The following is a 16,681-nucleotide window of genomic DNA, read 5'->3' as shown; positions in this document are numbered from 1 at the left end:
GGAACCTAACCTGGTTCCTCTGCAAAAGTAACAAGTACTCTTGCAATTTCTTGAGCCTCAGCATCATTTCTATGTGTTGGAACATTAAACTAGATAACCTCTTAACATCCTAGCCTGTGCCCAGCATTGGTGGTGTACACCTTTAAACCCTGGCAGATGGATCTCTATGAGTTTGAGGCCCGCCTAGTCTACAAAGCAGTTCCAGGACAGCTAGAGCTGTTACACAGAGAAACCTTGTCCCAAAAAAAATAAAAGGAAAAAAAAGTAGAAAATGGGGAGTTAAATATTTATTCAATGGACTAGTTGAAACCTTTGCATAAGGTCTTGATTACCCTTCAACTCTAGCTTTCTAGTATTACTTTCTCTATATCATCATGTAACTAACTACTTGTACTCTTTCATATTTCTTCAGGAAAGTTGCAAACATTGGCAGTGTTGTTGCGGCAGCTCAAGGCAGAGGGCCACCGGGTACTCATTTTCACCCAGATGACCCGAATGCTGGATGTATTGGAGCAGTTTCTCACCTACCATGGTCACCTATATTTGCGTCTGGATGGGTCTACTAGAGTTGAGCAGAGACAGGTAACTATGAGGCATCCTTAGCCCTCTAGAGACTCCCCTCAGCTTCTGTTTCTTTTTCTCAAGCTTTCAGCTTAGAGAAGGGACCTTAAAAATTAAAAAGCCTTTGGTTTGTTTTAGGAATAAGTCTCCAAATACCATCTTTTTTCCCTTTCCTTTTAGGCCTTGATGGAACGGTTCAATGCAGACAAACGCATATTCTGCTTCATCCTTTCAACTCGAAGTGGGGGTGTGGGTGTGAACCTGACAGGAGCAGACACTGTTGTTTTTTATGACAGCGACTGGAATCCCACCATGGATGCTCAGGCCCAGGATCGCTGTCATCGAATTGGTCAGACTCGGGATGTCCACATCTATAGGTATTGCCTGGTCTTACCTTACTTCTTCTTTATGTACAGGATATCTTGATATATTTGGCTGTTTACACCACTTCCATTTCCTAGGCTTATCAGTGAACGAACAGTAGAGGAGAACATTCTAAAAAAGGCAAATCAGAAGAGAATGTTGGGAGACATGGCCATTGAGGGAGGCAACTTCACTACAGCCTATTTTAAACAGGTACAAAATAAAATCCTTCAGTCTAGACAGAAGAGAACTTTTGTTCTTGAAACTTCCTTTGTTTGCTAGACAGCTGTGCTTTGACCTCCACAGATCTGTTTCTCAATCTGTAGTACTTCCATACCTCAACGTTTTTTGGCTTAGAGGTAATATTCCATTGGCTGACCTCTTCCCTTGTTACATCCAACAGCAGACCATCCGAGAGCTGTTTGATATGCCTCTGGAGGAGCCGCCTGGCTCCTCTGCATCTTCTGTCCCTGAGGAGGAAGAGGAGGCTGTGGCCAGCAAGCAGACTCATATTTTGGAACAGGTAACAAAAGAGGGGTCAATCCTAAAATAGCACTGCTGCTTAGATATATGTTGGCTTTCATTTATATTTGAATGTGTCAGGGGAAAGTACAGCTTCTACTAGTTCCCAGTTTATAGTCAGTGGTTTTTTTGTTTTGTTTGATTTTCTTTTTTTTTCTTTCTTTTTTTTTTTTTTTCTTTTTTTTTTTTTTTTTTTTGGTGGTTGTTGTTGTTTTGGTTTTTCGAGACAGGGTTTTATATGTATATTCTGAAATACATAAGTACAGCCTGTTCAGTCCATTTAATATTACTCATGTATGTTTTCAGAGCTGACCGTTTGGTGTTGGATAACCAATGGTGTGCTCTTCCCTGGGGAAGACTGTTCCCCCTGCTCTCGGCACTCTTTAGTTGCCTGTGTTCTTTGTGTAGGGTTGTGGCCTCAGGGTCTTTCCCCATCCACTTGAGTGCATCTGTTGCTGTTGTCCTTGTTCAGCTAATGTTTAGGCAGCCATGTTCGTGAGACTTCATGGTTGTAGCTTCTGACATTACTAAGAGACACAGTCTCACAACAAATTGCCTGATCTCTCTGGCTTTTACAGTATTTCTGCCCCCTCTTCCAAAATGTCCCCTGAGCCTTAGATGTGGAGTTATTTTGTGGATGTATCCATTGGGACAGGGTTCCATAACTCTGCATTTGATTGGTTGTGGTTTTCTGTAGAGATGCTTGGTTTTGTTTGTTGTTTTTTTTGTTGTTGTTGTTGTTTGGGGTTTTTTTGTGGTTTTGTTTGGTTTCCTTTTATTTTTTTTCTTTTGGGTTTTTTGTTTGATTATTTTAGGTTTTTTTGTTTGTTTGCTTGTTTGTTTTTCGAGACAGGGTTTCTCTGTGTAGCTTTGTGCCTTTCCTGGAACTCACTTGGTAGCCCAGGCTGGCCTCGAACTCACAGAGATCCGCCTGGCTCTGCCTCCCGAGTGCTGGGATTAAAGGTGTGCGCCACCACCGCCTGGCCTTTTAGTTTTTTAAGACACCGTTTCTCTGTGTAATAGCCCTGGCTGTCCCGGTACTCACTCTGTAGACCAGACTGGCCTCGAACTCACAGAGATCTGCCTGCCTCTGCCTCCACAGTGCTGAGATTAAAGGTGTGTGCCATCACTGCCCAGCTCTTTTTAACTTTTTAAAAATTGTATTTATTACTTTATATGTCTCTGTATGGGTGTGTGTGCTATGGCACACCCATGAAGAGACACACAAGGTAATAAATGTAATTTTTGTGGAGGCCAAAGGACAACTTGTAATAGTTGGTTATCTCCTCACTATGTGCATTCCAGGGAATTAAATTAGCAAGTATCTTTACCTGGTGAGTTATCTTCCCAGCCCAGATTTTATTTATTTTTTTATTTTTTTATTTTTTTTTTGGTTTTTCGAGACAGGGTTTCTCTGTGTAGCTTTGCACCTTTTCCTGGAACTCACTTGGTAGCCCAGGCTGGCCTCGAACTCACAGGGATCCGCCTGGCTCTGCCTCCCGAGTGCTGGGATTAAAGGCGTGCGCCACCACCGCCCGGCCCCAGTCCAGATTTTAAAGGTTTTTTTTGTTTGTTTGTTTTGAGACATTGTCTACTTCCTGGAGTACAGGACAGGCTACAGATAGGACTCAAGTGCTTCAGAAAGAAACTAGAGCCAGCCTGGTCTACAGCTACACAGAGACCTGTTTCAAAGTGGGGAGGGAGGGTCTAGAGAGGTGGCTCAGCTGTTAAAAGCACTTACTGCTCTTGCAGAGGACCTAGGTTCAATTCTCAGCACCTACATGCTGGCTCACAATCTTCTGTGACTCTAGTTCTAGAGAATCCAGTACCTTTTCCTGACCCCTTAAGGCATGAGGTGCACATACATACAGGGAAACACTACACATATAGTACATAAATCTAAAAAGGGTGATTCTTGGGCCTCCATTTCAAAACCTACTAAACTATATATTTTTTTAAATAAATGCATATAATTTTTAATAGTAAATATAATTGAACATACAACAATACTGACAACTCTTCTCCAGAACAATACTCATAATTCAAATCATAGAACCATAGATGTAGATATAACACTGGAATTGTTCTTTGCATTTGTTTGTTTGTTTGTTTGTTTTCTTAAGTGTTGGTTCTAAGCATTTTTCTTACATTTTTTCAGAACCACCTTTAAGTGAGCCTAAGGGGGAGGGTTTTACTTGAGGTAAATGTGTCAAGGTCTGATTTGATGTTATCCCTGGACTCGGCACCATGGGTGTACTTGCTTATCTAACCCAGAATAGCCACTGAATGAATCTCCAAGTTTACTAATGGAATCAAGAATAAAGGTGTTGCCTGTTTCCTTATAACTGAAGTTTAATGGAGAGATGGGTGCATCTCTAAGTAGTAACTATGTGTCTCAAAGCTTGGAGGACATTGGTTGATGAAAAAAGCTACTTAGCTATGGTCATCTGCCTTTGCTATAGAGTATGCAGTATATTATGTAGCATGCAGTATGTTGTATAATTCTTAGAAAAATGGAAAATAAACTACAGGTGTAGAAGCATCATGGAAGGTTACCTACCAGATACTTTGTCACAGAACACATGCTCTAGACATTGTTTTTTAAGATTTATTTAATTATTGTGTGTGGGGAGGGTAAACACATGCTACAGCTTACATGTGGAGGGTCAGAGGACAATTTTGTAGAAGTTGTGGGAGTCAGAGAATCTCCTTTTAAAATGTGGTTTCAAAGATACAATTCTGGCCGGGCGGTGGTGGCGCACGCCTTTAATCCCAGCACTCAGGAGGCAGAGCCAGGCGGATCTCTGAGTTCAAGGCCAGCCTGGTCTCCAAAGCGAGTTCCAGGAAAGGCGCAAAGCTACACAGAGAAACCCTGTCTCGGAGAAAAAAAAAAAAAAAAAAAAAAAAGATACAATTCTGGTCATTAGATTCGGTGGCCCTTGTCTTTACCCACTAAGCTAATTCAGTGGCCCATAGGCAGCTGCTCATAGTGGGTTTGATGAGAATTTAATTATTTATGCGTGCGTGCGTATGTACATGAGTATAGGTGCTCACAGAGTCCAAAAGAGAGCATTGGAATCCCTGGAGCTAGAGTTTACAGGCTGTTATTACAGGCTGTTACGAACGGCTCAAAGTAGGTTCTAGGAACTGAAAGGATCTTCTGCAAGAGCAATAGGTGTTCTTCTGAGCCATCTATCCACCTCTCACTTTGTGATTTTGTTCTTCATGTTTTTGTTGCTGGGGATGGAACTGATGATTTAGGCAAGTATTCTACCAGCTACACCCTCAACCGATTCCTACTCTTTTTTTTTTTTTAATAATTTATTTATTATGTATACAGCGTGTATGACTACAGGCCAGAAGAGGGCACCAGATCTCGTTACAGATAGTTGTGAGCCACCATGTGGTTGCTGGGAATTGAACTCAGGACCTCTGGAAGAGCAGTCAGTGCTCTTAACCTCTGAGCCATCTCTCCAGCCCCCTACTCTTTTTTTTTAAAGAAAGAAACTCTAAGGCTAAATTATACAGGAAAGGAAGTAGAGATGGGGGTTCTAAAATAGTCATTTGGGTGCTGGGAGTGTAGTGCAATAGCAGAGCACTTGCCTAGCATGCATGAGGTCCTAGGTTCAATTCCCAGCTCTAGGGAAAAACAAAAACAACAACAAAACCTGTGCTCAAAGAAAACAAAAACTAGATAGATAGATAGATAGATAGATAGATAGATAGATAGATAGATAGATAGATAGATTAGTCATTTGTTCCCTAGTAGGAGAGCTAGTGAAATCCATTCCATCATGTGCTGAGTATTGACTTGCTTTGGTAATTCTGGTTGCTGAGTTCAGGTATAATTCTGTTTTTATATAAATTTGGATTCAAATGTTTTTTGTTTAAGAGATTTTTACTTGAGATAGAGTCTGACTATTAAAGCTTGGCTGACAGGGGTCTCTTTATTTAGACCAGGCTGGCCTAGAACTGACAGATAATTTACCTACCGTTTCCTCCTCAGTGCTGGGGATCAAAGGTGTGTGCTGCCACACCCAGCTGCCTCAGGTGTTTCTGCAGGAATGTAATGCAGGCATTCAGGAGGCAGAGGTAGATGCAACTCTGTTAGTTCAAAGATAACCTGGTCTATCAAAGATAACCTGGTCTACACATTGAGTTCCAGACAGCCAGGGTCACATAGTAAGACCTTGCTATCCTTGTCATAAATAAATAAAATGTAATTACAAGATATAAATAACTTTATTTTGTGTTGTTTTGAGACAGGCTCTTGTCATGTGTCTCTGGCTTGCCTGGAACAGTCTGTGAAGAGCAGGCTGACTTCAAACTTGCAGCAATGCTGTTTGTGCCTCCCGAGGGCTGAGATTATGGGCATGTACCTGCAACAAGCCTTGAAAAGTTTTTGACTTTCCTGTTTTGTTTAAAAAAATCTTTTTACTTTTAATTATGCATATGTAATGTCTATATGTGGATATTTGCACATGAGTGCAGGTACTGTGGGAGAGCAGAGGGATTGGATTCCCCCTAGAGCTGGAATTAAGCCACCTGATAGGTCCTCTTCAAGAGTGGTAAGGTTTCTTTAGAGTCGAGGCATCTCTCCAGCTCCATCACCCTTTTTTTTGTTTGTTTGTCTTTTGTTTTTTGTTTTTGGACACAGGGTTTCTCTGTGTAGCTTTGGAGCCAGTCCTGGATCTCACTCTGTAGACTAGGCTGGCCTCGAACTCACAGAGATCCTCCTGCCTCCCGAGTATTGGGATTAAAGGCGTGCACCACCACTGCCCGGCTTGAAATTTTTTTTATTGTTCATTATACATATGTGCCATCACATGCATATGGGGATTAGAGAGCAACTTTCTAGAATCCATCTCTTTCCAGTATGGGTTCTGAGGATCAAAGTCAGGCTGTCAGGCTTGCTGGACAAGTGCTTTTACCCGCTGAGCCATTTTGCTGGCCTCCAGATTCTTAAATTTCTTACTTTGTGTATGCTTTGTTTTTCTTCTGTACACCTTGAAGGCATTGTGCCGGGCAGAAGATGAAGAAGATATCCGTGCAGCCACCCAGGCCAAAGCCGAGCAAGTGGCTGAGCTTGCAGAATTTAATGAGAACGATGGGTTTCCTGCTGGTGAGGGAGAGGAGGCCAGTCGGCCTGGGGCTGAGGAGGAGGAGATGTCCAGGGCTGAACAGGAAATTGCTGCCCTTGTAGAACAGGTTAGTGTTGGATCCGCTACCACTTCTCTTCATCTGTCATAACTTATGCCAGGGCTCAGACCTTTTTTTCTTCTTCTGGCTTCCCTGATGATAATAATGGTGATAGGCCCTGAGCTCTAGGTCCTTCTGTTTATCCACTTACTCTTCCCTACAGCTGACTCCCATTGAACGCTATGCCATGAAGTTCCTAGAGGCTTCACTGGAGGAAGTAAGCCGAGAGGAGCTCAAGCAGGCAGAAGTAAGTCTTTCTGGGGAATGAGGCAGTGGAAGCTGCTCATTTCTACTCTGGCTTGCTTTGCTCTGCCTCTTGCTGACCGTGTTGGGCTATGTTGTTGGTAGGAACAAGTGGAAGCTGCCCGAAAAGACCTGGATCAAGCCAAGGAGGAGGTGTTTCGACTGCCCCAAGAGGAAGAGGAAGGGTCAGGGGCTGGGGATGAGATGTCTGGTGGGACTAGTGGAGGCAGCCACCGGCGCAGTAAGAAAGTCAAGGCTCCTGAGAGGCTGGGGACTCGTGTCAGTGAGCGTCTTCGTGGAGCTCGAGCTGAGACTCAAGGAGCCAACCACACTCCTGTCACATCCACCCATCCTACCTGCAACACCTTCATGCCTCCCCAGTGCAGCCCTGTGAGAGAACGAATTCCCAGGCCAGTGCCTAGGCCTCGACATGCTCCTGCTCCCGCTCCCACTCCCACTCCCGCTCCCACTCCCACTCCCACTCCCACTCCCGCTGTAACTTCTACCCTACCCACAGCTCCCATACCCATTTCAGCCCCAAATCCAGTAGCTATTCTTCCTGTCCATATCTTGCCTACTCCTGCACCTCTGCTTCAGCTCCCTTCGTCTTGTTCTTCTCCTACTTGCATCCCTCCTTCTGCCTGTACCCCTCCACCCACTTGTACCCCCTCACCAGCTCAAACCTCTCATTTGACTGCTTCTTCACCAACCTCACTTGATTCCCTTCCTGTGCCCATCTCTCCCGGCGTTACCAGCCTTCCTTTGAACTCAGAAGTAGAGCTGTGTGCACGAGAGTTGGTACCTGTGGAGTCCATAGAGCTGCCTGGAATGACCAATTCTGAGGCTTCCCTGGTTAGTCTTGTGCCTCCGAAGGATCTTTTGCCAGGATCTGTTGATATTCTGCCTGAGTCAGAGAAGAATCTTGTAACTCCTGCACCCAGTTCAACCCTGGAGGCTGACAACATCCCCAATGGTCAGGAGCAGGAGGTGCCAGGTCCTGAGGAAGGGACCAGTCCCACACTGCTCCCTGGTGGTGAGGGGTTGACCATGAGTCTGAGTGAGAGCAATGGGCTGGAGCTCCCACCCTCAGCAGCATCTGATGAGCCACTTCAGGAGGTATTAGAGGCTCACAGGAACTTGGAAGAAATGGGAGAGGTTCAGATCCCAATCTCCAACCCAGAAAAGCCACAAGAACTTGTTAGTGCCGAGGTTACAGCCCCATCAACCTCACCTTCAGCCACCTCCTCTCCTGAGGGTCCTTCACCTGCCCGACCCCCACGGCGTCGCACCAGTGCTGATGTGGAAATCAGGGGTCAGGGGTCTGGCCGGGCAGGACAACCCCCAGGTCCCAAAGTGCTTCGAAAGCTGCCAGGACGGCTGGTGACTGTGGTGGAAGAAAAAGAACTTGTGAGGCGACGGCGACATCGGGGGACTGCCAGCACCCTAGTACCTGGGGTGTCTGAAGCTAACACCAGTCCAGGAAGCCCATCCACCCACAGCATGTCAGGGCCAGAATCCTCACCTCCCAGCAGTGGGCCCTGTGAAGCTGCTCCTTCATCTTCACTGTCCACCCCAGCCCAGCATCCCTTCATAGCTTGTCGTCACATTGAATTGGGTATGACTGGTGGGGGCAGCCCAGAGAATGGAGAAGAAGCGGAGCTTACCATCACTCCACCTGCTGTGAAACGTCGGAGGGGAAGGCCCCCCAAGAAGAACAGGTCTCCAGCAGATGCTGGGAGAGGGGTGGATGAGACATCTTCATCCATCTCTAAGGGGAAAACCAATGGGGTTGACCCAGTCCCTGGGCCTGAGACAGTAACTGTTGCAGAGCCCGCCCTCAGGCCCCAGTTTGTTCCTGGGCCCCAGCCTCTTGGACCTGAACCAGTTCACAGACCAGAGCCCATCCTATCACCTGTGGAAAAAAGACGACGTGGGCGTCCCCCTAAAGCAAGGGATTTGCCCATTCCTGGGACCATATCCTCTCCAGGGGATGGCAACTTAGAGAGCCGGACACAGCCACTGCCCCTCCCTGCACCCCTGACACCACTCCCACCACTTCTAGCCTGTCCCACTGCTGTCGCCAACACTGTCACCACTGTCACTATTTCAACCTCCCCACCTAAGCGGAAGCGAGGCCGACCTCCCAAGAATCCACCATCACCTCGGCCCAGCCAGCTCCCTGTCTTGGACACCGACAGCCCTTCTGTCCTTGAGAGTTGTGGATTGGGGGTGCGGCGGCAACCCCTGGGCCAGGCGGAAAGTGAAGGCAGTTCCTCTGATGAGGATGGAAGCCGCCCTCTCACCCGCCTGGCCCGTCTACGGCTTGAAGCAGAGGGCATTCGGGGACGCAAGAGTGAAGGGTCCATGGTGATGGCCGTAATTCAGGATGACCTGGATTTAGCAGATAGTGGGCCAAGTGGGTTAGAACTGACACCACCTGTGGTCTCATTAACTCCCAAATTTCGATCAACTCGCCTGCGTCCAGGGTCTCTAGTTCCCCCACTAGAAACTGAAAAAATGCCTCGCAAAAGGTCAGGGGCTCCAGTTGGGAGTTCTGGGATGGCAAAGCGGGGCCGCTTGCAGCCCCCAAGTCCCCTGGGGCCTGAGGGTTCAGTAGAGGAGTCAGAGGCAGAAGCCTCAGGTGACGAGGAGGAAGGAGATGGAACCCCACGCCGCCGAACCGGTCCCCGCAGGCTCGTTGGGACCACCAACCAAGGGGACCAGCGTATCCTGCGTAGTAGTGCTCCTCCCCACCTATCTGTCCCTACTATTAGTCACAGAGGTCGCAAGGCCAAGACGTGAGTGGGTAAGCCCTTTACCTAGGTGTCCCACCATGGTCTCTTCCCCATGCCCAGGCCTGACTCTGTTAACCACTACTTGAAGTCTGAGGGGGAAAGCCTCCAGGGAGACATAGGGGGCTGTCTCCCTTTCCACCAAAGTAGGGGGTAGGTAACTGGTTGTCATGGAAATGGGGCTCATCACAACCCCCTTCTCTCCTACCCTACATAGCTGGGCAGTGTTAAGGGTGGCAAGATAGTCTCTGTCCCCACCCCCTTGTACTTGATTCCCCAGCTGTCTTTCACAGCCTCAAACCCTTAGGGAAAAGGGGGAGGGGCTTTTCTTCAATGAGGTGGGATGGGTTTGGTTTTTTTTTTTTTTTTTTTTGTTTTTTTTTTTTTTCCTTTCTTTTTTTTTTTTTTTAAGAAGAAAACATAATAAACTTAGTTTCTGTACAAGCATCCGTGTAAGGAGGCTTCTGATTTTCTGGTCTGGTGGAGGGTTGGGTGGGAACTTGGACATAATTTTTCACCTCCCTCTTGCAATTACCCATACCTGATCTCTAATCCAAGATTGTATACTTTTAAAGCAGAACTTAACCCCTCTCTCAGTCAAGAAAAGGAAAGATTGTCAAATCTGATCTGATAGGCTATGTAGTCTCAGTTTTAGACCACCCAGACATAACTCTTTTCTCTGACTCTTGAACTTTCCCTCACTCAGCTCTCCAACACCTTGGAGTTCCCTTTCAACCTCCTTGCTCAGGTGCTTCCTTACACTCCTTTCTTCAGAAAGCAGGCATCCTCCATTTGCTTCATGCCTTGGCCCTCCTCTGCTCTCCATCTAGCCAAACTGGTTTGAGTTGGCCATGCCCCTTCCCAGCTCCCTGGGCTCTTCACATGGTGGCTGGCCCCACAACTCTACCTTGGCTTGGCTTGGAGCCATGAGTCAGCTTCATCTCCACCCAAGCCAAATCAAACCTGAGGCAGGAGCCGAAACTCACAGTCCCTCAAAGCCTATAGCCAGGTAAGAATCTATGTTCGTGTTTATAGTTTCCGACCTTAACTCCCTGGGCCCTCCTCCTGGAGCTCTTCTCATTGGCTGACGCTTCAGTTCTTGCCTCAACTTGACATTGCAGCTTTGCTACACATCCTTTTGCTCTCTCATCGCTCACTCTTTTTGCATTTTCTTTACTTGTGCTTGGGGGAACCACAGGTGGTTTAGTTTTGTCCAAGCTGTAGGAGAATGATTGGACATGAGGGTAGAAAGATATTTTGATGTGCACAGAGGGTCTGAGTGAGTAAAGAAGATACTATGCAGGTTCCTGTATGGGCAGTGAGGTTACTGGAACTCTGCTAATCTGGTTGTGTTGTATGGTCTGGGTTAAAATGGAGAGAGAAGGTGGCAAGAAGGCATCATAACAAAGATAGGTTCAGGGTTTGGGGCTTTTTGGTTGTTGTGTTTTAGTTTTTGTTTTGAGACAAGATCTCCTATCCTCAAACTCCTAAGCTAGCAATGCTGGTCTTGAACTCTTGATCTTTCTGCTTCCACCTGTCCAGAATTGGGATTATAAGTGTCTGCTACTACTGCTGGGTTAGGTGTTAGTTTGTTTTTAAGTTTTTGTTTTTTATTTTTTTTAATAGCAAAAAAGAACTGTATGATTTTCCCTTCATCCCCAGAACTGTTTTCATGTCAGGTGTGGTGGTGGCACATGCCTTTAATCCCAGAACTCCAGTCAGAGGCAGGTGGATCTCTGTGAGTTCTAGGCCAACCTGGTCTACAGAGTGAGTTCCAGGACAGCCAGGACTGTATAGAGAAACTGTTTAAAAAACAAAAAAAAATTGTCCCAGCACAAAGGAGCAGAGGCAGGGGATCTCTGAATTTGAGGCCAGCCCTGTCTACATAGTTCCAGGCCAGTCAGGAAGAGATACATAGTGAGACCCTATCTCAAAACAAAATAAGGCACATACTCAAAGGTTTTGAGATTCTATGTCCTGTTTCTCAGTATGCTTCTCTGTACTTGCTGAAATACAAGTATATTCACACATGCTTGCCTTCAAAGATTTAGAATCTTAAACTGATGGAAAGGATTCCATCCACGCATTTAGTCTCCTGGCCTGAGTCACTGGAGGAATTTCCCAGTATGACTGCATTCCTAAGTATAGGGTTAGAACAGTAGATAGCATGCTTTGAGAAGGGTGGAGTCACCATGCCAGAGCAAGAGCTCATTTGTTGGGCTTAAAAGTACCTTGACTGTATCGCCCACAGGTGATGGAGGACGAGGAGAAGGCAGCGGAGAGCTTGATGAGCAACATGGAAGCTGCTCATTCTCCATCCCCTATCCACTGCTGCTGGCTCCGCCTCCGCTACTTGGCAGCTACTAGCATTATCTGTGGCTGTTCTTGCCTGGGAGTCATGGCCCTTGTGTTTGCCATCAAGGTGAGGAATAAAATTCCTGTGGGTACAGGGGTGGGTGTAAGAAAATGGTTTTGTGTATCTGATCTGTCTACAGTTAAACAGTTACTGAATACCTACTGATGCTCAGCTATGGGCTTAGTGCTAGAATAAGAATGTTTTCAAAGGACCCATGTCTTGTGAAAGAGATAGTTGTAAAAATGGATAATTAGGTGAATGCAGTTCATTTACACTGTGGTACAGGGGAAGCACAAGGTACTTTAGAAACAGAGGAACAGGGAAAGGTGTGTGTGTGTGTGTGTGTGTGTGTGTGTGTGTGTGTGTAAAACAGAATAAATCTGTTAGAGTAAGTGGCTACCAAAGCATTCACAAGATGACCACAAGAAGATCACTTTTAGAGGGTGAGTGTATGAGGTGAAAGGAAGTCCAGATAAAGGCAGCAGTGAGTACAAATGTGGATTCAATGAGGAATACTGAAAATTGACATCAAACATCTGGAGTCCTGAGGGCCACCAATTCTGTACTTGGGAATTTTGACTTTATCTCGAATACTAGAGAGCAATGTAAAAATTATTTCAGAGGAGTGACATGGCCAGATTTGTGTTTCAGAAAGATCTACTCAAAGCCTCCTTTGAGGTTGAATCACAAGGGGCAAAACTACAGGCAGACAGTTGAGTAGTGATAAGAGCAATATCCAGGATCTGGAAGAAGCAGTGTAGTAGTTAGAGATTCACTATACCCTTTTTTGTGGTTGGGTTCAGGGTGGCATTGCTAGGAATTGAGCCCAGAGCCTTACCCATGATAAGTGCATTGTTACTAAGCTCAACATACATGTATGCCTACTGGAAGGCTATTCAAGCTAACTTAATACCATTCTGGAATCTTATCACCCCCTGGATGTATCTTGACAATCAGAAACACTTTCTGTCACCATAAGAATTTCAATGGGGCAAACTCATAAAAAAGGATCCTTTGTGATGAAAATGATGATGCCTATTGAACCATGAGAAATTTGACTGGATAAGACTCATTGAGTCAAGAATTCCAAATTCCAGATAGAAAAGAATGGGAATAGAAGGACTTAAAAGTATTTTCGAGTCCAAAAATGTAGTTCAACAGAGAACTTGGCTGGTATGCCCAGGCCCTGATTCCATCATCATACCACAAAACAAACCAAAGTCATTAAAAAGCACTTTCCCAAGGGCAATGTTCTAAGCTAACTGTGGCCAATTGAAAAGTAGGCAGGACTGTGATAAATAGAGTGTGTTGTAGATGAGACAAGAAAGACAAATGAAAGGATGTAAAATGTTTGGGTGTGAGAATATGAGCTATGATAGATCAAGGAGAGGAATAGGGCAGTGGGCACTTTGGGAGAGAAGCAGGGGGAGAATCTAACCAAGAACCTGCCCCCACAGGCAGAAGAGCGGCATAAGGCAGGCCAGTCGGAGGAGGCCATATACTGGGGGGCCCGGGCCCGGAGACTCATTCTGGCCAGTTTTGCTGTCTGGTTTGCTGTCCTTGCTCTGGGTCCCTTGCTGCTGTGGCTACTCTCCTACACCATTGCGCAGGCTGAGTAACCCTGGGTGGCCTTTGCTGAGAGCCAGTCAAGACCTGGATCCAATCCAACAGTGCGGCAGTGCTCAGTTCTGGTGACAGGAGTGGTTCGTGGTTCTTCCTGTCTGGAAGGACGTTGCCTTTCTCGGGAACCATTGGAAGAGCTCATCTAGGCTATTCAAAGCACCTGAGACTTCACGGGGAGGTCAGCCTGCTCTATTCTTTCATTACCCTCTGCTTTGTCTCCCTACCCCTCCATCCTAGGAGCCTCCATTCAGAGAAAGGATTGAAAACCAGGCTTGATTTTATTAGAATTTGTTTTGTAATAAAAACCTTTTTTGGTGGTGAAATACTGTCTAACTGTTCTTTTTACTGCTTTCCCTTGGGCCTTCGGTAAAGGCAAGACTAGGCATCTAAGTGATGACTTAAGCCTGCGTCTGACCTCTAAAGCCAGACAAGAATAATAGTAGTAGCTCACACACATTTATTGAGTAATTGCTGGCAGGCTGTGCTTCAGGCACTGCTGCTTTCTTCTGAGTCCTTACAGTGACTCAGTAGTAGGTACCATTGTTCTTTATAGTTGAGGAAATGGGTATTTGTGAGTCCTAGACCCTAAAGCTAGAAAGTAGAAAGGTAGCTTGAATTCAGACAGTTTGCTTCCAGAGGAATGAAATTGGATTACAAGAACAACCACCCTGTATACTGACAGTTATATGATTAAGCATATTTTATATTTTTATCCTGGGACTCCTGATAATATTTTAAACTTCTAGGGTCTATAAATGTACATATTGGGCATATATTTTTGTTTGTTTTATTGAGTCAGGCTACTCAAAGTCGCTATGCCAGTGCTGGGATTACTAGTGTGCACCACCATGCTTGACTGTTGGTGTTGCTGCTTTGTTTTCTAAAATGGCATGGTCATGTAGCCCAGTCTGGCCTCGAACTTGATCCTCCTGCTGCTGCCTCCTGAGAATTACAGAATTAATCCTGCTAGAATTACAGACGTACACCACCACACTCAGCTTAAATATTTTCTTAAAGTTTGGAAACATAACTCACAAGCAGACTCCAGACAAATGTATAGTTTAAATTAACGCCTGGCCAATACCTGAAAGCTACTGTTGAAATGGGTTGTTGTCAGCACTGCGAGACCTTAGTACCCTCTAATCATTTCTTATCACAAGTGACCACTGTCCTGACTTCTCACATGTAATTTTGCTTGAATTTGCTTTAGAGAGATGACAGTCAGTCAACCAATCAAGAAATAAATAAGCCGGGCGGTGGTGACACACTCCTTTAATCCCAGCACTCGGGAGGCAGAGGCAGGTGGGTCTCTGTGAGTTCAAGGCCAGCCTGGGCTGCACAGTGAGTTCCAGGAAAGGCACCAAAGCTACACAGAGAAACCCTGTCTCGAAAAAACCGAAAGAAAAAGAGAAAGAAAGAAAGAAAGAAATGTTTAAAGTGGTATATATAGGCTGGGGGCCACTTGGGAGACAGAGACAGGAGTATCTCTGTGAGTTCAAGGCCAGCCTGGTTACAGAGCAAGTTCCAGGACAGTTGGGACTGTTATACAAAGAAACCTTGTCTCTAAAAACAAAGGGGGGGGGGGCCGGGGGGCAGGGAGGCAGCGTGCATATGAAGGCTGGAGAAACATTCTACAGTTAAGAGCACTTGTTCTTGCAGAAGACCTGGGTTTCATTCCCCCATGTCTACATGGTGATTCCCACCTCTGTAATGGCAGTTCCAGGGGTTTCCACTGCCTTCTACAGATACCAGGCATGTATGTGGTACACATATTTACAAGCAGGCAAAACATTCATACATAAAGCTATACTCATATGCACACAAAAATCTTAATGGGATACAAGAGCACCTTCCTCAAAAATAATTATGGCTTGGAGAAAACAGTGACTGAGGACTTAAGAGCATCTACTGCTCTTGCAGAAGACCCAAGTTTGGTCCCCAGCACCCACATCCAGCAGCTCACATCTACCTATAAAACTCTAGCTCCAGGGGATTCAGTACTATCTCAAGCCTCTGTGGGCATACATGTAAATAAAAATAAATTGAACTTTAAAGAGATGGAGTCATATATCTTTTTGTCTTCGCTCTTAACATTGTGTAGTGAGTATTATGTACAGCTGTAGTTTTGTTGCTATGTTATAGGAATACATATAATTTATTCGTTTCCTGTTGGTAGCATGTGGGGGTGTTCCCAATTCATGAACGTTATACCATACTACTATAGATACTCTTGTACTGCCTCTTCCCCCTCACTGTTTTTTACCCAGGGTCTCACTGTGTAGCTCTAGCTATCCTGGAATTCACTATTTAGACCAGGCTGACCTCCACCTCTCTACTTGCCATGCATCACCATGCCTGCCTGGCTCTTGGACATGTCTTTTGAAGTCCATGTGCCTCACGAATAGAATTTTTAAGTGACTTCATCATAATTCAGAAAGAAAACGGAAAAGAGCAGAGCTAAACAAATTAGAGATGCATACACTGATGAGAGAGAAGGACATGGTGGTCTTCAGTGTTTTACAGTGCTGTGTTACTTCTCCTGGGGATAGGACACCAACAACAGACCAAGGAAACAGTCCAGGGCTAGTATGATGAACCGGTGAGTTTACTGGGTTATTGACAGGAACATGAGTGACGCAAAGGCAGCTAGATCATTGGAAAGCCCACCTTACCATGGACAATAGCTCATGAAAGCTGCATCCCTGGAGCTCCTTGACCAAGAAGTTTCCTCCTCAGCACTTGTTTACTGATTGTATAACTTAAGAGAAGGACTTCATGAGTCTTAACACCTTTTTGAGCTTCCTCGTTCTTAAAGGCCTCCATTCTCTTGAGGGGAACATTTTTCAGTTCGGCTGAAACAGCTGCACAACATTCTACCCCTTTGATACATTCTTTTCACCTCTTTGAGAACATTCTCTGGGTTTTTTGTTGTTGTTGTTTTGTTTTGTTTTTTGAGGGAGTAGCGTGGATGATAGCAGTGTCTGGTCATTTGTCTTCCATTTGTGGCTGAGAATTGCCACAG

The 16,681-nt window shown here is 45.5% G+C and overlaps 2 protein-coding genes across 5 annotated transcripts in view; both read left to right on the top strand.

Moving 5' to 3' along the window:
* Window positions 1–10,036, top strand: part of Srcap (Snf2 related CREBBP activator protein) — a 53,747-nt gene extending 43,711 nt beyond the window's left edge. For all 3 annotated transcript variants that reach the window (XM_059266464.1, XM_059266453.1, XM_059266442.1), the window contains 7 exons: window positions 413–582; window positions 742–938; window positions 1,023–1,137; window positions 1,328–1,447; window positions 6,460–6,654; window positions 6,809–6,892; window positions 6,994–10,036. In XM_059266464.1, the coding sequence (XP_059122447.1) occupies window positions 413–582; window positions 742–938; window positions 1,023–1,137; window positions 1,328–1,447; window positions 6,460–6,654; window positions 6,809–6,892; window positions 6,994–9,690 (3,578 nt within the window). In that variant the 3' untranslated portion in view covers window positions 9,691–10,036. The remainder of the gene's footprint in view (window positions 1–412; window positions 583–741; window positions 939–1,022; window positions 1,138–1,327; window positions 1,448–6,459; window positions 6,655–6,808; window positions 6,893–6,993) is intronic.
* Window positions 10,037–10,067: 31 nt separating this feature from the next.
* Window positions 10,068–13,982, top strand: Tmem265 (transmembrane protein 265). Of its 2 annotated transcripts, XM_059266476.1 has the most exons (3): window positions 10,071–10,689; window positions 11,932–12,102; window positions 13,494–13,982. In XM_059266476.1, the coding sequence occupies exons 2-3, from the start codon at window positions 11,935–11,937 to the stop codon at window positions 13,653–13,655; spliced, it is 330 nt and encodes a 109-aa protein (XP_059122459.1). In that variant the 5' UTR covers window positions 10,071–10,689; window positions 11,932–11,934; the 3' UTR covers window positions 13,656–13,982. The 2 variants fall into 2 exon arrangements, with proteins under 2 accessions (XP_059122467.1, XP_059122459.1); XM_059266484.1 differs by having other exon boundaries at window positions 10,068–12,102.
* The last annotated feature ends 2,699 nt before the right edge of the window (window positions 13,983–16,681 follow it).

Source organism: Peromyscus eremicus, chromosome 1 (assembly GCF_949786415.1).
Source record: "Peromyscus eremicus chromosome 1, PerEre_H2_v1, whole genome shotgun sequence".
Lineage (NCBI taxonomy): Eukaryota > Metazoa > Chordata > Mammalia > Rodentia > Cricetidae > Peromyscus > Peromyscus eremicus.
Note: the sequence above shows the minus strand (reverse complement) of the source record. Positions and strands in the feature narration are given on the sequence as shown.